At 36.1% G+C, this 24,926-nt stretch overlaps 1 protein-coding gene across 1 annotated transcript in view; it reads left to right on the top strand.

Moving 5' to 3' along the window:
• LOC148947261 (protein strawberry notch homolog 1-like) overlaps nucleotides 1-24,926 on the top strand; it is a 90,535-nt gene that overhangs the window by 7,026 nt on the left and 58,583 nt on the right. The window contains exons 2-6 of the mRNA XM_089096961.1: nucleotides 6,926-7,007; nucleotides 8,872-8,949; nucleotides 9,838-9,954; nucleotides 14,900-15,220; nucleotides 21,395-21,604. Of these exons, the coding sequence (XP_088953087.1) occupies nucleotides 6,926-7,007; nucleotides 8,872-8,949; nucleotides 9,838-9,954; nucleotides 14,900-15,220; nucleotides 21,395-21,604 (808 nt within the window). The remainder of the gene's footprint in view (nucleotides 1-6,925; nucleotides 7,008-8,871; nucleotides 8,950-9,837; nucleotides 9,955-14,899; nucleotides 15,221-21,394; nucleotides 21,605-24,926) is intronic.

The following is a 24,926-nucleotide window of genomic DNA, read 5'->3' as shown; positions in this document are numbered from 1 at the left end:
AGCTGATCTTGTGACTCCCAGATTTTTTTGAAGCATCAAAAAACTTTCTTACCTCTTATTCTGGAGCTAACAGTTCTGTTAGATTTCAAACTTACCGCCAATGTAGACATACATAATCATCATCTACCCCATTTTTGTGGATTGATAGAAGCAATAGGATAGATGTCAGGTTTGATGTCCAAGTTCGCCCCTGTTCAATTTGGCCCCCCCCCCCTTCTCCCCTACTAGGGGCCATTCTGCAAAAATACAGAAACAAACAGTATCAGCTAGACAGAGATCTTCTTTCTGGTCAGTTAGAGCAGTTAAAGACTAGAACTTGTTACCCAAAGAAGTAGTGTCAGCACCAACTCTAAACAGCTTCAAAAAACACCTTGACCAGCATCTACAGAAAGAAGTGTTTATTTTTAATACATGAAATACAAAAGTGATATGCACTAGGCAAACTATGTTGAGCCAAGATTAGAGAGTGCCACAACAGGATATGGTATCCTAGTAAGAGGCACTGTTCCTGTAAGTTTCCCAAGTTTCCATGTTTTTTTTGTTGCCTTCAATAGTCATAAGACAAGTATAGTGCCCATTGATTTTGACATGCTGCTAAACTATAATCAAGCTTTGGTTTGCCAAATTTTTAATCAAAATTTAGCCTACAAATTCAGTAGTTATTGGCTGTTTAAGTGCAAAATTGTGCATTATGCCATCAGACCTCCTGCTGGCTCCCTTGCTATTGCAAGATATGCCCATGCATTCCACTACCCTTATCTAGACTATATATATATATATGAATTTTTACAAATGCATGTAGAGGTGTAAGTATGTAACAATTTTGGTAAAATCTATTGCAACACTATCTTAAATTGTATTGTCCAGCAAATAAGGTATTATCCTGTATAGACCCCGGCGCTGCGCTGATGAGGGAAGACCGGCGGCGGCGGGGCAAAAAAATGCACGCCGCGCCGCCGGTAAGACGCCGGCGGCGCGCTGCCGATAAGATGTCGGCGGCGTGCCGCCGGCGCGATCAATGTTGACTGCAAACATTAATGTTTTCATCAGTCTTTCTCAAATCACAGCTTCAATTTACAACAGATTCGAGCCTATTCATGAGTTCAAAAATTCACAAGTTGCTGGCTGGAAACTGGTCTTCTTTGTTATTCATCAAGAGAAGTAGAAATCTGGTAGAAACGAAATGGCTGTGGCGTTTCAGAACCCTTGCATAATACGAGTAGTTGAAGTATCTATTAGCTATGTATTCTTAACATAAATAATTATCAAAATTAGTAGTTTTTTTCATCTAGCATTACTGCATATAAAACTTCAAATAGCATATCACAAAATTCGTCAGTTATCTGGGTAAAAACTATGAATATAACTTTGAACTTAGAAGCTTAATTTTTTCATAATGCCCTTTGCCTATATCTGTTTCGTCACATTTAAAACAGTTGAAATGGGCGACTTTGATATTGATTTTTTTTTTTCCTCTTTTGGATTCCTAAAAAGCCGTCTTGTATTAAAAACTGGTTTTTAATTACAATTTAAAAAAAAATGCATTTAAAAGTTTTTTTTTGCTTCTTTATAGAATATATGTCATGTAGGCTAAGGCTGAACTGCTGCTTTTTTTATCGCTTTTGGCTGCTCTTTTGGATATTATTCATTTTTTCTTTTGGGGATTCATTCCAAATTATAAACTGATAAATACCTAATATCAGTCAAATTATAAACTGTATCTAAAAGGAGTAAATTTATCAAATTGAAAAATACATGATGAACGCTTCACATGAGAACACTTATATTACAATGACACAAAAAACACTTAATAGTTTATTGGCTATGAAGAAAAATGAAGCTACCAGCTATTTTCTTAGGTAAAAAATGAAAAGCTCATCCCTTTTAAGTGTAATTAAATGAAATAATATGCAGACTGAAGTAGCTCCAGGAAGATGTTGAAATGTTCATCCTAGTTCGTCACTTTTAATCCAAGCAAAATGTTAGGACACTTAGTATCAGTTACTGAGCTTGCGCTTTGATTTCCAAATGCTCACAAGAATTACCAAATTTAAGAAAGTCGCAACAATAAGTCACCTGTGGTCAAAATACTCAAAAACTCCTCTTTGATCCCCACCCAGGCTCAAAGCTTCTGCTATGGTCATTTCCATGGAAATCTCCAAAGAGTTTCTTTTTAAAATACCTTTCAAGCGTAGTTAGGGGTATTTAGACTGTTTTGCTTTTCTTCAAAGCTTTGAAAAAAGTGTTATAATATTCCAAATGTTACATTTGTACATATTTTTGGTAATCATTTGTGGGGTTATCGAATTTTCTAAACCACTGTAGATACGTAAGAACGTTGCAACATCTAGTACCCTAAGGTCATAAGACTGTCAAAGACTCCTCCTTGAACCTCCCAAATTGAAAGCTTTTATTATGACCTGGCCTTTTAATGTAACTTAGGCACTGGACCAAGGGCGCAATTGTTATTTGAGCACACCTTTAGGTGGGGATGTCGATATCGCTTTCGTCACACCAATTCGTTTTAGTGTGAATCTGCCTCGTACATATGAATGAATGTTTTCAAAGTAAACCCGTTTCATCAATAGGGAAAAAAAAACTGGATTGGATGCATATGTCCCTTTCCCTTTGGACGATAAAACCATGCAAGTGCTACATCAAGTATAACTCACGAAAATCTTGTTAATTTTGTCAACTTTTCAACTTTTTGGCATCCCTGCTTTCAATAAAAAAATCAAGGTCCCATCACTTAAACATAATAACTCCATCTGCCCCCTTCTGGATACTATTTTGATAGGATACTGTCTGTGCTTTAAATAAAAAAAAAATAATTAACTTATTGATGCCACTGCTTAAAAAAAAATCGCGGTCTTATCATTTAAATATTATAGTTCAATATCCCCCCCTCTGGATACCACCTTGATAGGATGCCGTCTCTGCTTTAAATAAAAAAAAATTAACTTTTTGGGATCCTTGCTTTCAATAAATAACATTTCAAGCTATTATCATTTAAATATAATACCTCCCAACCCCCCCCCTCTGGATACCACCTTGATAGGATACCGTCTCAGCTTTCAGTTGAAAAATAATTTACTGAATAATTAACTAGGTCACTATATGGCTCAAACCAATACGAAAAATAACGCTATAGAGCTTAGTGTTCCTTGAAAAAAAATTGAGGGTATGAGTAAAGGAGTACAAGGACAGCAACAAAAATGTTGAAATTATTAAGATATACATAAAATTATTGTAAAACTGAGTGATAGATTCTCCATGGCAGTCCATAATATCCAAAGAATCGAAATAAAAGGGAACACACACAAAAGCCAAATAAGGCCAGTAGCCTATGAGAAATCGCAAAATACCCAAGACTATGAACAAGTCCTAATGGGGGGCCCTGGGTCTATCAATATATTTCAATGGTTTCCCAGGGAATTTGATATCATTTTCTTCTGTCTACACTTTAAATGAAAAAAATAATTATCTTTTTGACATCCCTGCTTTCAATAAAAAAAATGAGGTATTATTATTTAAAAATGATAGCCCCCTATCCCCCTCCCCTATATGCAATTATTTACAATTTATTTATGAATCACATTTTTGGGGTAATTTTCGGTTCAATCTTTAATTCCCCAACCTTGTACATAGCTTAGTCTATAGCTAAATTTTGTCTCAACCGAAGGCTGTTCTTTTTTTTTTGGGGGGGGGGAAAAAAATCCTCCAGAAAAAAGATTGTATTTTCTATCAGGTGTTCAATAATTGATTATTAAACATTAAGAAAATATTATATAAAAGCAGAAAAAAAAAATCTGCAAACTTACAATTCAGCTGCAGAAACAATCTGTCGGCTGTCAATTTCAAAATCCAACAGAAGGCTGAAGCTGTATAGTAGTGAATGCGTTCTATAATTCTATTCAACTTGAAAATAAAATACGTGACTACGCATAATGTAAGAAATAGCGATTGGGAAACTGCATTCGAAATGATTTAAACTCATTTCATAAAGACGATACTTTTTTTTGTGAACATATGAAGAACTATGTATATTGCAATATTTGCAATAGCATATTGCATGTGTCTGGTTTTTATGCAAAGTAATAAAAGAGAGGAACATTAATGAACAAGTGAGTAGTGAAGAATTATCGTATGCAAAGTAATATTTGGCAGGGAAAGTCACTGGTGATAAATCGCTAGGGGTGGTACCGTGATTGCGTGATTTTCGGGGATTCGGGGAACCAAATTTTTTTTCGGGTTTGACGCATAGATTTTCGGGGAAATACCCGAAAATTCGGGGATAGTGCAAGCTCTGCTTGATTTCTAATCAGGAAAATTGAAATACTAAACCACACGAGAAGGAAAAGCTCCAACTTTGCGGTTGACGCAATAAAGAATTGCCGTAAAAATAATTTAAAGTCGACCGAACGCCGCTGCCTCTGCCGGCAGCGGCGTGCCTACGGCACGCCGGCAGCGTTACGACACATCGGCGGCGTTCGACCGGGCCTCTCGTCGACGATGTTCGGTCGATCCACCGGTGCGGCGCCGGGGTCTAATCCTGTAGGTTCTAGTTAGTGAAGATGTTGAGCCTTTGCATCAGCTGGATCCCACTCTTGAAGCCATGACTTAGATGATCAATATTTGTCCACAGCTCCCTTGAAGGCCTCCCCATTAGGGGCTGGGACTGCTTCTTCACTTAAGGAGTTCCAGAGCCCCACAGCTCTATTTGGGGGGGGGGAAATTGTTCCATAGTCTGATGTTGGCTTGTTTGCAGTACAGCTTCATGGTGTGTCTTCTAGTTCTTGTTGACTGGTCAGGTTCAAGCATATTTTGTTGCAAGGACGGAATCTAAAGCATTTTGTATGCCAGGATAATAGTCCCATGCTTCTGTTGATAGGAGAGGGTAAGAATCTGCAACTGCTCCAGATGGGATGGGTAGTCCAGGCTTTTACAACCCTCTATTGATTTAGTTGCTCATTTCTGGACACTTTAGTTCTTTCTTGTTTCCTTTGTTTAATTGGGTTGCCACACACATACCAAATTCCAGTTTTGGTTGAACAAGTCCTTTATATAGCTTTGACATCAGCTTTGGTGACCTACTGCAGAATGTTCTTTTTACAAGTCCCAGGGTGTAGCGCACTTTGGAGGCAACTGACTGAACACATTGGTGAAACTTCAATTCTTCATTCACAAGTATACCCAGGTCGCTTTCAGCATGGGAGGAATCAATCATCTGCCCAACACCATATATTTCACATATGCAATACTGACCTCTCACTTCCTTTCTGCCAAAATGAATTGTCCTACATTTCTTAATATTGAATTCTATTCTGTAGCATTTAGCCCAATCTGAGAGTTTGTCTAGGTCAGCTTGTAATAAGGCTTGCTCTTCAGCTGTTTTTGCAGGGCAGATGATTTTTGAATTAACAGTATACAGGTTCATTTTATTTTTGACAGATTGTGGGGCACCACTGATTTAGATGTAAAATAATGTTCGACCAAGGATTGTTCCATGTGGTACTCCACTTTCCACTTCAGTGCTGTCTGAGTAAAATTCCTGACTGCTTTCTTCATGCACCTTACACTACTTTCTATCTTTCAGGAATACCATCACCCACTCAACAACCTCCTGGCTTACCCCAATTGCAATTAATTTTCCCTGTAGTCAATGATGACATACTTAGTCAAATGCTTTGGCAAAATCTAGGAGAATGAGATCTACTGGGATTTCTCTATCTAGGAGCTTGGTGACAGAATTGTACACATCTATCAGATTTGTATCAATGAATTGTCCTGATCTAAATCCATGCTGACTCTGCATAATAAGATTGTTGGTATCCTAAAATTTGTAATTAGCAAGCTCAGAAATCCTTTTAAAGCAATTCTGGTTGAAGACAAAGATAAGTTCTAAAATATATACTTAGTATGTTTGGGTTTACAGCAGTCAAATTGCAATCTTTGTTTTATGATTTTCCCCTAGCCATACAGAGTACTTTTGGCTGAAGGCAGAGAATCAGGAGGCTGGTGCCTATACTATGCAGACCCTTGGCTTGCATGTGTAAGAGTTTTTAACTTGAATGCTACCATCTTTTTCTTTTGCTGACATATCAGCCTCAAATGTTTGTTGTCAGCAAGCTCAGTTGCCTAACCTAGTGATTTATGAAGATATAGCATGTCTCTATGTGCAAAGTGGTGGCATGTGTCTCAGATGGGATATATGCCCAAGGATCCTATATAGGGTCTTCCATTTGAACACTGTTGTATGACTGATTTAATCATATGTCCACCAGTAGTTAAGTATTTGCTTAATTTGTTCTCACTTAGGGTATCTGTGCTTTGCAATTAGTCTCAGATCTTTAATAAGTAAGCTCAGAAACTTTAAATACCATTTTCTAACAAAAAAGTAGGAGAAAATAGCATTGGGAAGCTTGATAATTTTTTCTGTTATGACAAATTTTTTGCTTGAGACACACTATTTTGGAGGAGAGCAAAGAAATGAAACCAAAGAATTGCACCTGCAAACTTTCCAGCAAAGATGGCCAAAGGTTGTTGTAACATATCATGTTGCCCTAGCAATGTAAACCTATTTTCTGTTGATATAAGGTTTCATTTTTCTATTCATTATAATTTCTGTTCATTGTAAGTTTGAATTACAAGTGACTATTCCTGTGTGTTTTAGATTTGAAAATTGCTCTCAACTTTTCATAGAAGCACAATAACTAAGGTAGGTGTACAATGACTAACATTTAAAGATAAGGCCCAGAAGATTTTTTTTTTGTGAAGGTCTTGATCCTTTAGAAATGTTTGTGGACATGAATAAACATCTGAGAACTATTGCAAATTTTTAGGGAAAAGTTGTGAATTTTTCATATTACTGATTGATTTTTTGTCTATTTATTAAGTAGATGGTGCAAATTATTGTTTTTTGTAGGGACGAAAAAGCAAATATGAAGAAAGTGAATCGTCTGGAGAGGAATCTGATTTTGATGATCCTGATAAAATGGAAGTTCCAGGTTTGTCTTTAAGCCCTTTTTAACTGCTCTTGTCTGAGTCACTGCACAAGTCAGTAAAACTGCTGCATTTACTGACTGAGATTCAGATTTCTGTACATATCATGTCACTATTTTAATGCTCTTTATTTAACCAAATGGAAAATTGTGTGGCACCATCTGTAAACTCACTGCAGGAGTTGGTAAAACTGCTGCATTTACTGACCAAGTTTGAAATTTTTTTGGATGACATATCATTATTTTTGTGGTCTTTATTTAACCAACCAAAGAATTTTAGCAACATTGAAAAAATCATGGCAATTTGCTTTAGAATTTCACCAACTTATTTTTTTTACCAACTGACCAAAACATTGGGGGAGGGGGGGCGTCCCCCCATGCGGTACGGCCCTGCCCTCAATTGCTTATATCAATTTTTCAATAATAATTTATCAATACGAAGAAGTCCCTAAGTCAGTCAAGCCTGGTCCCTCACAAAACATTTACTGACCACAGACCTTATGACGCCAATTTTCTGATAATATAAAGAAAATGAATCATTCAGTGAAGAATGTAATCTTGATGATCCTGATATGATGCCAGCTCCATGCTGGTCCTTAACTGATGTGTGACTGCTCTTGTCTAAAAAGACTGATGTTATTTTGTAGTCAAAAGTAAAAAAGAGAAAAATATATAAGCATGAACACAATACCAAATAAAATGATAATAGAGAGGCTAAAATCCTCCCTTAGCTTTTTAGCATTGGTCAGTATTTTTTTAGGTGATTTTACCTCCTTGTAACACTTGTCCAGAGTTCTTGTCTTCCCTGGAACGCGAATGATTAAAAAATGGTAGCATAAAAATCCAGTTTTTTTTGCCCTACAGTCATTTAAATTGATAATATTACTTACATGACTGATTTCAATGAGTTGGAACCTATCCACCTTATCTAAAATATTCTAGGAACAATGGACCATTTATGTAACTTAGGACCTTTCCTCTAAGGCTGCATTGAATAGATTGATGGAGGATTTCTGTTCCATGTAAAATCATCAAAAATAATGTCATTGTGACATCCTTGGCGTTGGATTTTCATTGAACTTGATAATTACTTCTTTCATGGATATTAGTAACCATGCATATTTTTGTCTAACAAAAAAAAAATAAAAAAAATATACATTCCATATGCATTTCCAAAAAGGCTCAACAACAATCAGGTAATTGTCTCTGGTATCTGTAAAATTCTTACTTAGCTTAGTTCTTCCCACGTTTAATGGCACATATGGCAGCCACAGTAGCTCGCCATATCGACCTATCCTGTGCTTTCGACCCAAGTCCCTACATCAAAGTGCTCACCAACTTTGCCTCTTTCTGTAGCAACCAATCGAGGTTTTTGGGTCTTACTCACTTTTGAAAACCCGGGGTTGTCCAATACCATACGTCGCGATACACCCTTCCCAGGCAAATGTCATGTACACTCTTAAAAGATGTCATATACAACTAATAAAAAAAGGAATGCTTAAATTGTTCACAAAAGTGAGCAGTTTAGCTCTTTGCTGCTTTGATTTTCAGTTTAGCACTTCCTTTTCTTCTTTTTCTCGTGCGTGTTTTTTTTTTAAATTTTCGTTTCGATTTTTAAATTTATTTTAATTGAGCCTACTTATTTTACATTTCTTTTAATTTCCCTTATCTTCATGCCTTGAAGACCTATAGTTTGTTGTGTTTTGTTTGTTTATTATTTATATGGTAGCATGAGCTATATTTTGTCTGTAAGGGTTTCAGAATTAGATTCTCTTCTGCCTTATTGTAAATCTAGTTAAGTTATTCTGTTGTGAGCCTAAGGTAAATTGTATGCAGACTTTGCAGTTTTAATCTTGTTCTTTTCTCATAGGTGGTGGCCTCACCCTAGATGCATTAGCCAGTCTGACACAGAGCATTGGAACAGAAAGGAAAGTGGCTTGCGTATCAGGTAATTCTTTCTCTCTCCCACCTCTCTCTTTTTCTTTGTGTTTCTGTTTCGTTCTCTCTATTTATTTCTCTCTCCCTCTCTCTCCATTCTCTATTCCTCCCCCTTTCCCTCTCTCTCTCCCTATCCATCTCTCCCTATCTCTTCTCTCTGTCAGTTATTCAGTGGGTGTGAAATGTAAGTTTATAGCATATTGGCCCCCCTCTCTCTCTCTCCTTTGCTGTCTATCCTAAAGAATGTTCTAGTTTACATTATATTTCATTTTTTCATTTAAATTAGTCTTATTGTAAGCACAAGCAATGAACTTAAAAAGTATGAATCTTATTAGTAAATATATACCATACTTCTCATATATTATGATCCATTACTGTTAATTTCTGTTATGATTGAATTGTAGATTGTGGCTGTTTAAAATTGTTTAAAAGTGAACATACCTGTCAACAGGGGGAGGATATTTCCTCAACATTAGCTGAAATGACCCTCAACCTCCTGGAAAAATTAGTAGGCTCCAATTCCAATTTTTCCTTTGAAATGCTTTTTAGACCCTAATATGTGATGTTCAAGCAGTCAATCGTTTTTTTTTTGCAAAAAAAAAGACGTAGCTGGACTGTAAAAAGACGTAGCTAGCCAATATCAATATCTCTTGATATTGGCTAGAAAACCCCCTCCCCCAAAAATAAATTGTTGGGCCTGAAGATTCACCTCTCCAATTTTGACCTCTGAAATGCATTACTAGACCCTCAAATCTGGATTGTTGTGCATTTTGTAGTCTTTTTGCAAAATATTACTTAGGGGTAGTGCGTTCTTGGATGCTTCATTAAAAGTTGAGGATTTATTCTCTCCCCCTAGGAAGAGACATGAAATTTAGTCTATTCTTAATTTTCTTTGCAGATTCTGTTGTCACAAAGGCTCCAACGCGTCCAGCAATGCCATCCGGCATTGGGAAGCCAATTATTGTCCCTGTGGATCAAAATAGTGGCTTAAAAGGAACAAACCTGCTTTCTCAGTGTAAGCTAATTTTAGATACTCAAATAATGCTTTGCGTTCACTGTCTTATTGACTTAAGCTCACGCAAAGACTTTAAAGTTTGCTAAAGTTTTCAGATAGAGATGTCACAGATTTTGTCAATGCTAGTTATTTTGCAATTCGTTCATTGTCTTATTGCCTCAAGCTGACTTAGAAACTTTAAAGTTTACTAAAAATCTTCAGATAGAGATGCCTCAGAAATTTGTCAATGTAAATTATTTTTAGATGCCTAATTATTGTATTTTCATTCTTTTAATCACTTAAGTTTGCTTAAAGACTTCAAAGTTTGCTTACAATCTTTAAGTAGAGACGCCATCGGAATTTGTTCAAAGGGCAGAAGCCTATAAAAATAATATTGCGGATTGGTGTTGAGTTCATAGGTTTAAAAAAAAGTGTGTTCTGAACACTGTCACTTTTTTGTGTTGTAGACTTGCTCTTGCTTTGTATTTGGGCTTGCATGACTTGGAGCACGTACAACCTCTCTAGCCCCTTCTGTGGATGTATATAATCAATAAAAACGCTAGTAAAACATATTTAATTGGGAATGACACATAGAGAAATATTCTTGTAGGGGATGGGAGAAGGATTAGTGCTGGAAATAATCTTGAATGTGTGTGGGTGTTTTTTTTCGTTCCTTTTTGTGGTCATGGCCCATAGTGCTTTCAAAGCATTAAATGTAGATGTTAGCTTCCAGTATAAATAATTTTTTACTAGTTAAAAACACCATAAATATTTCTCATTCATACCAAATATATGCATTTTACTATTAAAGTCAACTGTAAAGAAATAAAATTGAAGTTGATGCAATGAAAGACGCCACGAACTTATTCTACTGAGAGGATTTACTTGGAATATGTTAATTAGTCTGAAATCCTCAAACCCTATCAGACAATTCATTAAATAAAATTGAAGGGAAAGCATTCAAACTGTTATCAGCACTTTTTATCTGTAATCAGAAGGTTTATAGCACCGATCTGCAAGTAAAGAACAACTTGTGTCAGTAGTAACCGAAACTTTAAAAAACGAAAGTTTCGTAACAATAGATTTATTGGGGTTTATGTGCGGGGTCACCACTTTTAAAGGCAAAAAAGGTTGCTATGCCACTTACTCGAAGGGGAGAACCCCTTGTCGGCCCAAATGTTAGTGAGATTCCCGCTCTTACCCCAACGGTTCTGCAAATATCGGGTTTGGTACTACCCTATTTACAGTATACCCTGTCCCAGGGTATGATAACGCGATCGAGTGGTCAAATGGCCACTTTCTAAAGCCAAATGTACCCGCCTTGGGTTACGGCCAGAAAATCTCTGCTCTCTCTTGGGAGGTAGCAAACCTCTCTGTTAATGTAACACTGACGGTACCTTGTACCTCCATTCCTACCCTGCCATTCCTAAGGAAAATAGTGCGCAGTTTTTAGAAGGTGCCTTACTTGTATTCTTCCAAAAGGGTCACAAATACATATATCCCCGACTGGGGTCAGAACGCGGACTACAACATAATAATAATTTGTACAGCACTGTTTGTATGGGTGGACCGTCACTTGGCCCAGCCAATCAGCTACCTCCTCATTCAAACCCAATTTTACCTCTTAGATTTATCTTTCAATGACTCCCAAACCAGGAAGTAAAAATAACCTTGCTTCACGGCTTACCTACTGCAAAACCCCTATCGCTGATTAACGGGAGTTTAACCTGTCTTTTGAAATTATGCTATAAGCAAATATAATTAAAGAAACGAAAATAGGTCATCTATCTGAAAGGAAAAGAAACAGGGGTGGATCCCCAACAAGATTTATTAAAGAAATCTAGTTTCTATAGTGACTCCAAAAATATATAATCTACAAACTTAAAACACTCCATAAAAAGCTACCAGTATAAGACTCGTATTTTGAAACCATGGATTCAAAGAGCTAAAAATTTGAGAAATTTAAGAAAAGAGGTGAAACACCCCTCAAATCATCATAGTATCATATTCAGCATACCCAGAAACCCTATTACCCAGGTTTCAATCTCCTATGTGCAATAACACTGCATTTTGCTTTCTTTTATGAGAAATTTGTGCGTTTGCGTTTTTTCCCAGGGGTGCTTAGTTCTAGTGCCCTTTTTAAGTGACAAAAGAGATAATGCCCCAGGAAAATAGTGATTCATGCTTTTTTGTGCTGAAAATAAGAAAATTTAACCCCACACAGCGTCATCTTCCCATCAGTGTGGAGAAGGGGTTGAATTTCGAGTATCCTCTCATTTGGAATAATATATGTGGACTATGCATTTAATTGTGATGCTAAGGGGACGACGGGTCCACTATTACAATGAGAATATTTATAGTAGGAAGTCAAAATTACATTTACATAATACTATTAAGCTACTGGGGAGACTTTTCGAGTTAAGCACAGAGCGCATTAAAAATTGCAGGGTAGTTTTTATGTAAATCTGTTTATTTTGACAAGGCATTTATTTATTAATTACTCTTTTATTATTTTGTTTGTTTCTCCGATGTGGTGGCTTTTTTGTCATAAATATCATGTCAAATACTTACTTGCTCAAAGGCGGAACAGCGAGAGGGAGCATTTCCCTGGATCCATATTTTCCCTATCAATCCTTTCTGAATTAAATAAAAAAAACAAGTTTTTTAAACTGAAAGTAAGGAGCGACATTAAAACTTAAAACGAACAGAAATTATTCCGTATATGAAAGGGGCTGTCCCCTCCTCAACGCCGGGCTATTTAAGCTAAATTTTTTTATTGTTTAAAAAAATAAAGTTGTGAGACAGAGTCAAACTTTAGCGAAAAGAGCGAGGCGTTGAGGAGGGGACAGCCCTTTTCATATACGGAATAATTTCTGTTCGTTTTAAGTTTTAATGTCGCTCCTTACTTTCAGTTTAAAAAACTTGTTTTTTTTATTTAATTTCTGGTCGTTTTTTATTTAATGCAGCTTTTATTTGTATAAAAATTTTACTTTTCTTTTGTTAAATGGATCTCTTTACAAATTAACTTACGTAACTAACTTCTATATTCGTATATTTTTCTTCTGGCAAAAAATACAAAGTTGCAGGTTTTTGCAGATATGAGCTTGAAACATATGAACTAGGGTCGTCTAATATTCTGAATCTGAAGGCATGATTTTCATTGAAATTTCTTCACTTGTAGGGGATGTTTCCCCTCTCTTTAAAAGATCGAGAAAATTTCCTCAGGCTTGTAGCCTTTGATGAGTAATGCTAAAGTTAATAAATTTTATATATTTAGGATCAGCATTATAAACACATTCTTTTGATACATATATTGACATCAAAATTCCGTTTTTAAAAGTTTCGATTACTATTGACCCGTATTGCTTGTTTTTTTATTGTTTTTTTATTACGTATATGTTATTACGTATATGAAGGGGTTCTCCCCTTAGTCAATACCACGCTCTTTACGTTAAAAGTTAAAAAAAATTTTGATTCACAAACCCCTGAATCGCAAAGGCCGTTTAATTAGAATAGATAGCTCTTTTGAAAGCACTAAAAAAAACTGTAGCGTAAAGAGCGAGGTATTGACTTGGGGGAAAACCCCCTCACATACGTTATAATTTCTGTTCGTTTTAAGTTCTAATATTCCTTCTTACATTTCAGTTGAAAAAACTTGTTTTTTTTTATTTAATTCTGATCGTTTCTTAAATAATGCTTGGAAATCCGGCGCCCCCTTCATAGAAATGTCCCTTACCCCAAAGAAACATCCTCCACGGAAATATTCTCCAGAGTAACCCCCTCCTCTACCCCCTCCTCCAGAAAAAATCCTTCCTGAAAATGGTTGTATGCTTCCCAATAACCAATAAATAATGCTGGCAAGTCCGGCGCCCCCTTCATGGCAATTTCCCTTCCCCCATGAAAACTTCCTTCATGAACAGATCCTCCAACATAACCACCGACCCACCCTTCCCTCCCACTACTAGAAAAAAAACCTCCTGAAAACTTCTGTATACTTCCCAGTAACCAATACTATATGTTAACATTGGGTAAAGTTCATAACTTTTAGCCCTCCCTCTGGGAACTTGGGGGGATTAAGTCATCCTAAAAGACATATTTATCATATTTTCGACCATGCTGAACAAAATGGCTATCTCAAAATTTTGATCGGGTGACTTTGGGAAAAAAAATAAGCGTGGTAGGGGGCCTAGTTGCCCTCCATTTTTTTGGTCACTTAAGAAGGGCACTAGAACTTTTAATTTCCGTTCGAATGAGCCCTTCCACGATATTCTAGGACCACTGGGTCGATACAATCACCCCTGGGGAAAAAAAAACAAACAAACAAACAAACAAATAAACACGCATCCGTGATCTTTCTTCTGGCAAAAAACTTAAAATTCCACATTTTTGCAGATAGGAGCTTGAAAACTCTACAGTAGGGTTCTCTGATACTCTGAATATCATGGTGTGATTTTCATGAAGGTTCTATAACTTTTAGGGGGTCTTTCCACCTTTTTTGGAAAATCGGCAAAATTTTTTCAGTTGCGTATCTTTTGATGGGTAGCAATAAACTTAATGAAACTTATATATTTAAAATCAGCATTTACTTTTGATTCTTTTGATATATCTATTGGTATTAAAAACCCGTTTTCTAGAGTTTCGGTTACCATTGAGCCGGGTCGCTCCTTACTTACAGTTCGTTACCACGAACTGTTTGAAATTTTAACGTCATTTCCTAAAAAACTATTTGGAATTTCAGGGGCCATCTTTTTCTGGAGAAATATTCTAGTTGATTTCTGAAATCAGTTAGAAATCGCAAGTGTTTTTTACGAGTTTTTTTTTAATTTCTGATTACTATGGATTGTGATTCGTTCTTTAATAGGTTGCAGCTACCGCTGCAACTGTGATGTTATGCTTTTACTATATTTTCTTCATTATTATTGAAAAATAAGTGTTTGAAATCCATCTGTTTCTATGTTTCTTTTAGTGAAAAGCCAAGGCATCGCTACAATCACAGTATTACCAAAAGGGGGAGTAATGCCGAGAGTTTCAGGTCCCTCTCAACAAGTGATCAGAACTCAAGGACCTCATCATGTTCTCCAACAAGGACAGGTATTTCGTCCTGGTCAAGTTATCATTCGGTCGGGTCACGTGATTAGACCTGGACAAATAGTGAGACCGGGTGTTGTGACAATGAGACCGAATTTGCCCCAGATGATTGTTGAACAAGGAGATGAGGAGGAGCTTATTGATGCTGATGAGGAACTTGGAGTGACAGATACTTTTTCGGATTATATGCCTGCAAAACGTAAGCCTTTCTCTTTTTTCCCTTTTTGAATCTATTTACATCTGACTAAGGGAAAGCCTGGGGCTTTGTAGAATGAAGGATTCGAATCTCTGGTGAGCAGTGTGATTGATTATTATACCCTTTATAAAAAAGTTGATATGTATGAGTGTAGTGATCACAGAGGTATTAGCTTGATTTCCATAGAAAGGAAATTACTTAGCATGATGCTATTTGTTAAATTAAGAAATATATGAAGTTCTATGTCACGAACAGTATAATTCAAGGAAGAGGAGGGAGTGAGTTCATCAAATTTTTATTTGATGAATTTGATTAGAAACAATAAATTTGATTATTTATCGAGTCTCTGTTTTGTCTCAGTTTTATTTAAAAAATTTTATTAGACCTGGACAAATAGTGAGACCGTGTGTTGTGATAATGAGACCGAATTTGCCCCAGATGATTGTTGAACAAGGAGATGAGGAGGACCTTATTGATGAGGATGAGGTACTTGGAATAATGCTTAAAACGCAACAAATATGTCTTATCTGTATTTTAGTTAATTTTGTAGACCTACGAATCGGATATGAATGTCAGAAGGGTGGTTCAAACTGGGTACCCCCTCTGGATACGGCCCTGGGGAGTGTCTGATGTCCTGGGAAAATTGGGAAGTGTCTGAATCATCAAACCCCTTTAGTCCTCAATTTTATAGATCATGAACAGGCATTTGATTCAGCTAAGTGAAATGTTTTGCTGAATGTCCCATCTTTGTATTAGCTGTATTAACGAGAATTATATTCTACAGTTAAGATAATAAATGATGGTAATTGTAAGTTTTGTGTGGAATCAGGTGTTAGTAAGGGTTGTTTCCTATCTTTGTTAAAACAGATTATTTTCACGAGCATTGTCCTAAGAAACAGTGCAACTGCTGTAGGAGAGCGTGATAACTGATGAGAGAGTGCATTCTCCTAGACTTAGGTTAGGGTGATGATTTGAGTATCCTTGATGAAAATCCTAGTGAAATGAATGAAAATTGGAGGCTCTGAAAGTTAAGGATGTAAAAATAGGTTTTAAAATAAGTTTAAAGAAGGCTAGGAAAAAAATTAAAAGAAGAAGAAAAAGGAAGAAAAATAAAAGAAGAAGAAAAAGGAAGAAAAATAAAAGAAGAAGAAAAAGGAAGAAAAATAAAAGAAGAAGACTAGGAAGAAGGGGTGTTAGGTAACAAGAAAACCAATCAAGTGAACAGCTCCTCTTACTTGGGTAGCATTTTATTAGTAAATTAGTTTGTTTGCTTATTAGCATCAAACTTTAAAATTGTCCAAAAATGATGGTTCAATCCCGCTTTCTAGTGATACAATGAGAGAAAGGATGAGATGCCTAGGAAACATTCTGCGGATGAAGGATGATATATTGTAAAAGATTGTCCTTGTCGGTCAACCGTCTAAGGCTAAACGAAAAGCAGGTCTTTCCCAAATGGAGTGGGAGGATGTCGTAAGGAAAGATTTAAGGGAAATGGGAAATTCTTTGGGGGAGGGTTTAAGAGAGAGGCTTTGAATAGATTGGAATGAAAGAAGAGCGTGTGTAGCTGTGTTTACCTCAGGCAGCTTGGTGCTGCAGTGAGTTAGTAGTAATAGTATTTTGTCAGTAAAGATTGCTGATGCAATAAAGATATAAAGAGTAGAATAATCAAGGCACAGGGTGTTTTCAGGCAGCTGGGTAAATCTTCTAATGAAGATTAGACAGTGATCAAATATTGCTCTGAAACGTGGTCGCTTTAACGAAGATATGCTTGATGAAATTCCAGAGAATTAAACCCAAAAACAAATTACAAAAATCCAAAAAAAAAAAAAAAAATCCAAATTCCAAAGAACAGTTTTAGGTACTGGTGTGACTAACCGTAGATCAAACAGTAAGCTATACAAAAAATATGGCTTTATCCCACATTAGGCTATAATGAAAGGAAAGTTAAGATGGGCTAGGTTGTGTTTTATAAATAAAGGATGATGGATTGTCAAAAATCTTGTGTTGTGGCCATCCATCTGGGGTCATGCCCAAATGAGATGGGAGTAAGTCGCTAGAAAGGATTAAAATGAATTTTGAACTTCATTGGCGGGACTAAAAAGTAAAGCTTTGAATAGATTGCAGTAGAGAAGTAGGGTGCGCAGCTGGTGTTGGTCTCAGGCGGCTTGGTGCTGTATTAACTTATTAGTTGTAGTAGTACTAGAAGGAAAGGTTGTTTTTGTGAGTTGTCTTTTTTGAAAAAAAAACACAAGATTTCTAAAAGTATGTGTGATACGAGAATTAAATCCAAACACAAATTCCAAAAATCCAAAAAAAAAAAAAATCAAAATTCCAAAGAACAGTTTTAGGTACTGGTGTGACTAACCGTAGATCAAACAGTAAGCTATACAAAAAATATGGCTTTATCCCACATTAGGCTATAATGAAAGGAAAGTTAAGATAAAGGAAAGTTATAAAGACATAAACGCACTGTGCTTCGAATTTTATCAGAAAGACAATCTTGCCATTAATCTGATCTTTCTAAATCAGAAATTTACATTAGGTAAAAAACAACTAAAATAAAAGTAGTCAAAAATATAGCTAAAAACGAAATTACAAGAGTGTCATCTTTGAATGTGTGTAATTATGACCATCTTATGGGTTTCAGATATTATGTATGGGTTAATCTTATGGCTTAATCTGTTGTGTATAGTAGTAATTTCAGACCAGCTCAACAAAAACGAGACCTAGGCTACTATATATTTTTTTTTTTTCTGATTAGTTATACCGGTCACTACAATAACCAGCCTCGTTGAATCACTTTGAGTTTTTCGAACACATGCCTCCTTTTTGCTCTATATATTTACTAATAGTTTAGTAACCTTAAAACGATTTTTTTTTAAACTAAGTGTTTTAGTTGGGATTACAAAGCATACTGTGTATTTAAAACTATATAGTTATTTTGATAAAAAATTTAGTGCTTAAAAAATGATGCTGGCACATTGCGTTACATTCCTTATTAAACCACATTGTCCTGCAATAATATAAAAAAGAAACAAACGAAAATGGGGTTTTTTAAGGTCAAACGAAAATATTGAAAAAATACAAAAGGAATATCTTGGAAGGACAACTGTTTCTCTTCTTCAGTGCGAATAAAAAATATTTAAAGAAAATGCCAAAAAGGGGCAAAGAAAAAACCAAAAACAAACGCAGAGAGTCAATGTGAAAAAGCAAACCAATCAAAACCAAAATTAAAAGATGAATAAAAATGAGTAAAAGTCAAAATTAGGAGAATTAAAACCAAATACCTAAAAAACCAATAGAGAAGTGAGTCACTGCACTGCCTCGATGGCAGTTAAAGAGTTTTTGGATTTTGTGCAAATCGTAGATATTGTCGAATGACTTGCTATTATGGTTGTTAGGTATTTATTCTATTATCCCTTGATCGTCTCACAAATCTGTCACATTGATGATCCATTTTCGTGGTTCAGGGCCATATCCAGGGGGTACAGGCCCCCCCCCCCCTCTTGAAATTTGTGTGCGACTCGTAAAAAAGTAACGAATACGTATATGGATGTGATCATGCCCTTTACTCGCTGGTGTCTATACTGACTGACGCTGAGAATGACAACGATTCTTTAGTTTTAGCAGCCCATGATCTTGCCTGTGCTTTCGATTCGTCTATCCACGAACATATTTTACTTTCTGCAGCAGAGAGAGGCGTAGAAAATTCGGTCATCGAACCCCTTGATTCAATGTATAGTAATCTTCGTGTTAGGATAAAGTGTCCTGGTTGGGATTGTGATATGCTTTTAGAAATTGATATACCAGTGAAAAAGGGTATTAGGCAAGGAGCAGTAAATTCACCAGATTTATAGTAGAACCCTGAATGGAATAAAGAGTTGTTTTAGTGCATTAAAGGTAGAATATGCTCGTGTCGGCCATACATTTAATCCATCGAAAACTGAATTGTTATTTTTCATTTATAAAGTGTCGACTGAGGACATATGCGTTATGCTAGATAATACGGAAATCAAACCTGTTCCATCACTTACTTACCTTGGAGTCCCGATCGGTACGTCACTCAAGGCCCCACGCGTACTTATTATCGCTGATACCCTTAGAAAAGTTCGTTCTGCATATGGAAAGCTTGTCCCGAGCAAGGCGAGATTTAGTCGTGAAATTTTAGCCCGATTGTATTATGCATTTGCTTTACCGAATTTTCTCTACATCTCTTCGTTTTGGAATTGCTTCACACAGACAGAGAAGAAAAAGTTACGCACGATTTATTTTAAATATGCTAAGTATCTGCTTGGACTACCACCATGGTCCAAAAACCGGTATTTGATCAGTAGATTTGGATTGATAGACCCTGCCTTGGCAGTTCCTGCCAGAGTAGCGAGTTTTCATTAAAAGTTCATGACTCTAGGTCATCCTTGGGTAACAGACTTGAGTTGAATGTGTTATTTCAATGTCAATGTTGAGGGCCCATTTCATTGTATGTCTTCGTGTTAAACCGTACTTTGTTGTTTGTCTTTTTTTTTCTTTTTTTTCATTTTTTCACTTTTTTATACTCTGCTGCCCATTGTATCTCTTACAGTTTTGGCACGTAATAAATCTATATTATATTAATGTTATATTATATAAACAAATTTTGATGCGTTTTGTATGCTTTTTTAGGGTTAGGATTAGGATTTTAGGACTAGGATTTCTTTCTAGTTTTCCCCTCAATTAGCGAATCTTTTTAGGCTAATTTTTATTTAATTTTTTTTTCAGTATGTTGGAATGGCTTCGATTTCATATTTGTGGAGTCACTTTCCACCTTAGTTAATATGCTAATTGATTGCTTGGCCAGGTCTTAGTTGAGTGTATTAGAAATTTAATGTAATTTGCTATGTTAGTTCGGTAATGTTGCAGTTTGGTAATGTTAGGCTACGTTACTCTATCCCCTCCCCCCCCCCCCTAATGCGAAACATATACCCCAAATTATATTGTTATATAAACTAAAGTATTATATTTTCGTCATATTTTGGTATCTTTCATTAGATTAACCGAACTTCACTTCTTGAGTATGTTTGGTTTCGGAACTGTCCGTTTTTTAGGAACTGTCTCTGCGGCAGTTAAAGAGTTTTTGGATTTTATTCACGTAAGAAATGAGACGGTTGTCCTTTCGATTTTTTTTTTTGTATTTAAAAACCTCAATTTTTGATCGTTTCTTTTTTATACTACATTTCTTATTATTTAGGTTATACTGTTTAATTATTCCTGCGTATACTGGGGATAGGGGGGAGGGGACGATCACTCAGAAAGAACCCCGTTTGTTTGATAAATGCACAAATATTGACCTAAAATTATTTTTTCGTGTTTTTCCCTACCTGCTTCAATGTTGTTACGCATGTTACAAAATGTTACTAAGAATAGGACCCGGTTTATTGAATAATAAATATGGTACTGTAAGCGCGGGGGATATCTTACAACAAAAATTTTCAGCATTTCGCATAAAAGCAAAGAAAAAGCCCAAATGAGCAAAAGTAACAGTTTTATCCTAGGAGCAGCGCACACATGCCCGACTCTTTGGGTTGTTGTATGAAGGTATTCCCTTGGATTTGAGGGGTTAAAGGGATAGGGAGCTAAAAGCACGTTTTAGGGTGTATTTTTCTGGGATGGGGGGAATCTTCTGGATGTGTTCCTACTATTAGTAAGTATGAGGCCTTATGCCTAGGACTGCCTTACATGCCTTGGGCCTCCTGTGTCTAACCTTGTATCTTCAGCCTCACACTTGTGACCACATTGATATTGAATTTGTGATCTTGCCTGCTTAATAGAGTTTTTTTTCTTTTTTTTCAGTTAAACTTAAACACAGACACCCAGATCCTGTTGTTGAGACTTTTGTTGTCTCAACAACACAAGTCTGTTACGTAACATGCGTAACAACATTGAAGCAGGTAGGGACAAACACGATACAAGTATTTTAGGTCAATATTTGTGCATTTATCAAGCAAACCGGGTCTTTCCGAGTGATCGTTCCCCTCCCCCCCTATCTTCAGTATACACAGGAATAATTAAACAGTATAATCTAAATAATAAGAAATGTAACATAAGGAAGAAACGAACAAAATGGGGGTTTTAAATACAAAAAAAAACTGACCACATTGATATTGAATTTTGAACTTATTTTGAACTTTTTTTTTATTTCAGTTAAACTTGGACACAGACACCCAGATCCTGTTGTTGAGACAGCAAGTCTTGCAAGTGTTGAACCCCCTGATGTTACTTACAAGTTATCTCTTCCTTATGATGTTATTGAGGAGCGAAAACTGTCTGCCCTTCAGCTTGAAGCAATCACTTACGCTTGTCAGAAACATGAAAAACGACTCCCCAACGGCAAAAGAGCCGGTTTTTTACTTGGTGAGCTGCTAGCACACTACTTTTTTATTGGTAATACGGTGTAAATGTACGGGTAAAAGGATATTTGAGGCTGAAGTCCCTATAACCTACAGAGGACTCAAGAAAAGATCCTTAATGCTACAAAAAAAGTATTAGTTTCTTATAGCTTATCCTAGTAGACATGGGTGTAAAGATGTTTTCTTTTTTGATTGTTGTAGACTGTAAAGTAAAATATCTTTTACTTTACACATCTTTTGGAGGTAAATTTTAAAGGTCTGGAAATTATGTCTTTGAGGATAACGAATCCCCCCAGCCCTCAGGGCAGGGGTTGTAAGCTATGCCCTGGGGGGCATATACGGTTTTTATAGAAAGTATGGTCACATAAACTTTGGAGGGGGCTCATTGGATTGGGTGTCAGACGCTCTAGTGCTCTTTTTAAGAGTCAAAGTGATCGGAGGTATTTACTTTGATCGGAGTGATCGGAGGTATGAACCCTGATAATAAATACAATGTTATTCAGATTAAGGATATGAAAACAGTGTTGAAACGACTGAGAACCCTAAAAAAAGTGAAAAGAAAGAAATGAAAAGTAAAATCAAGTCCTTGTCTATGGATGGAGATTTTTTTTTGTTTTTCTTGGAGTTATTTCTCGAATTTTTTGTTTCTTTTTTTTTCGAATTATCTTTGAAGATGAGTTTTACCTCAAGAGAGCATAATTTTAATTTTTCCTTAACTTGCTTAGAGAAGAATTCTCTATAAAAGAGAATTTTTTTTTTTTCAAAGAAAGCTAACGATAAAGCAGGCAGTGCGGTGGATGAAGATTTGCTAGATGTTTTCCAGAGAAATCGCTTAAGGATTGTTCTGGGTACCCGGCTGACCGTATGTCAAACAATAGGCTATACGAAAAATGTGGTTCAATACTGATCTCTAGGGCTATAATGAAAGACAGGCTGAGGTGGCTAGGGCACGTTGCGCGGCTGAAGAATGACAGATTGCCGAAGATTGTTAAACAAAAAATCGCGAAGAAAGGAAACGAGGACAATTAATAGCCAGTGAAAAAATTGAAAAATTATGCAAATATTTCGGTCAAGACCTCCGCTTGACCGTCCTCAGTGCAGAATAAAACTGATAAAAATATAAAAACCAAACCTTAAAATAAAAACACCAAACTAAAATTGGACGACCCTTTCCTAGTAACGGTGAAAGGGTAACTGAATAAAAAACACAAGTCTAAATGGGATTTCAGAATTTCATTTTGCGTAAAGCACTTTTAAAGGCTGATCGCTTTCCAGTTTGATTGTTATCGGAGACTCTATTCAATTGCACAATATAATTTTGTGGATGTATGTAAAAACGATCAGAATTAATAATTTTGTCATAAATGGGACTTAGAAAAGTTTCTCCGGTGTCTCTATTAAAAGCTATCTTTTGGTGAATGTGCTTTTTTTATTTCAACTGCCTCCCTGAAAACTTGCGTGCGACCTTTAACGGGGGCAACAATAGAGGCCTTGTCAAACAAAATGAAATGGTGTGGATTCTCGTACACATGTTGCGCCAAGGCGGAATCAAAAACCTCAGGCCTTTGGCGTAACCTCATTGCCTTGTCGATTGAAGGACTTGTGCTCAGATAACCTCTCCCCCAATTGATGTTGGGTTCTACCAACATAAAAACAGCCAGAAGAACAAGGAATTCTATAAACACCACTACCCAGAATGGGGATGGTTTTATCTTTGCCGTTGTTAAAAAAGTTCTGTGTAATATTTGAATTTTTAAAGGCGACTTTAAGTTTATGTTTTTTAAGGATTCTTTTCAATTTGTCACTCAATTTTGGAATGTAGGGTATAAAAGTGAAAAGTTTATTATCATCTACCAATGGGACGTTATCTGTTGGGGCTTGTGGACCTGATGCACTCCCCTCTGCCTTTTTTCGTCTTCTGTCTATAATGGTCTCAAGTAATTTTATAGGGTAGCCATTGCAAAATAAAATGTCCTTAATATAGTTCAATTCTGAGTCTATGTGAGGCTCTGAGTATATTCTTTTTACTCGGTCAACCAAAGAAATAACAACTCCTCTTTTTATGCAGGGAGAGTGGTTGGAGGAAAAATGCAAATACCTATCGTTATGCGTAGGCTTTCTATAAATAGAAAATTCAAGGCCAGGAGACTTATTGAAAATTAAAACATCTAGGAAAGGAAGTTTGTGGTTATGTTCTAGTTCTATAGTGAACTGAAGGTTAGAGTCAAAAGTGTTTAGATGAGTTAAGAAGGAGTTAAGTGACTCTCCTCCATGCTCCCACAGAGAAATAACATCATCGACAAACCTACCCCAGAAACGGTGTTTCATCGGAAAATTTTCATATCTTTTGGTAAATTCTGATTCAAGTTTGCTAGTGCATTACATTATAGTTTCCTTGTTCTTTTCGTTAATGTATTTCCTTGTTGTGTCTCTAGTTGCCTTTAATCCTTATTTCTTCCCTTATGATTAAGGAAAAGATGAAAAAACTAATTTATATACTTACTTCTTTAGTATATAAGAACTTAATGATGTGTTAACAGTTTTTTTTTGCTTCTTAGAGTAATTTAATTTTATGCTGGATGTACCCATACACTCTGGACTGAAACTCAGGCCTCAGACGCCCATTATACCTCCCCCACCCTAAAAAGGGATCATACACAATCTGCAGCCAATATCTACTCTTAGCTGGCCATTCTTCTACCAAAATTCTACTTGGTCCCATGATCATATTACACTTCGGCCCAAGGGGGAATCAGCTATCCCTATTTTGGCAAGGTGTATCCCGATATTCCCAGTTAGATAGTTTTTTACTTATTTAGTTCGGAGAATCTGTTACTTTCTCCTCCCTGTTTTGGTTGGAGATTGTTGGAATTGGTCAATTGTAGTTCTTGCCTTATAATCACAGTTTTATTTTTGTGAGTGACACTAAAATTGAAAAGGAATTAGCAATAAGGAGGGAAAACAGTACTATTTCCCTCAGTTCTGAAACTAAAACTGAATTTTGATTCTAGGACAAACGAATTTTTTCTAGTCGGGTCATATTCAATCGATTATAAAGATACGTTGATTACCGCAAACCATGGTTATTCAAGCTTCAAAGGGAAAACTGAAAGACTCTTGGCATAATTGCCAGATTATATGGGCAGTTTGATAGTGTTGCTTAGGAAAATTTTGCAATGCGTAATTTGCGCTCTACATAGTCGTTTTGGGAGTTTCGTTTTTAGCAAGGTAGAATACTTTATTACCCATTTAAAAAAAAAAAAAAAACAATTACAAAACTACCAAGAAAACGAGGATATTCTTTGCCAGTGGAAACAAAGAATCGA

The sequence above is a fragment of the Artemia sp. Qi Xiang Cuo genome, chromosome 11 (assembly GCF_049724085.1).
Source record: "Artemia sp. Qi Xiang Cuo chromosome 11, ASM4972408v1, whole genome shotgun sequence".
In the NCBI taxonomy this organism is placed as follows: Eukaryota; Metazoa; Arthropoda; class Branchiopoda; order Anostraca; family Artemiidae; genus Artemia; species Artemia sp. Qi Xiang Cuo.
The sequence above is the reverse complement of the archived record's forward strand: the minus strand, read 5'-3'. Positions and strand labels throughout refer to the sequence as shown.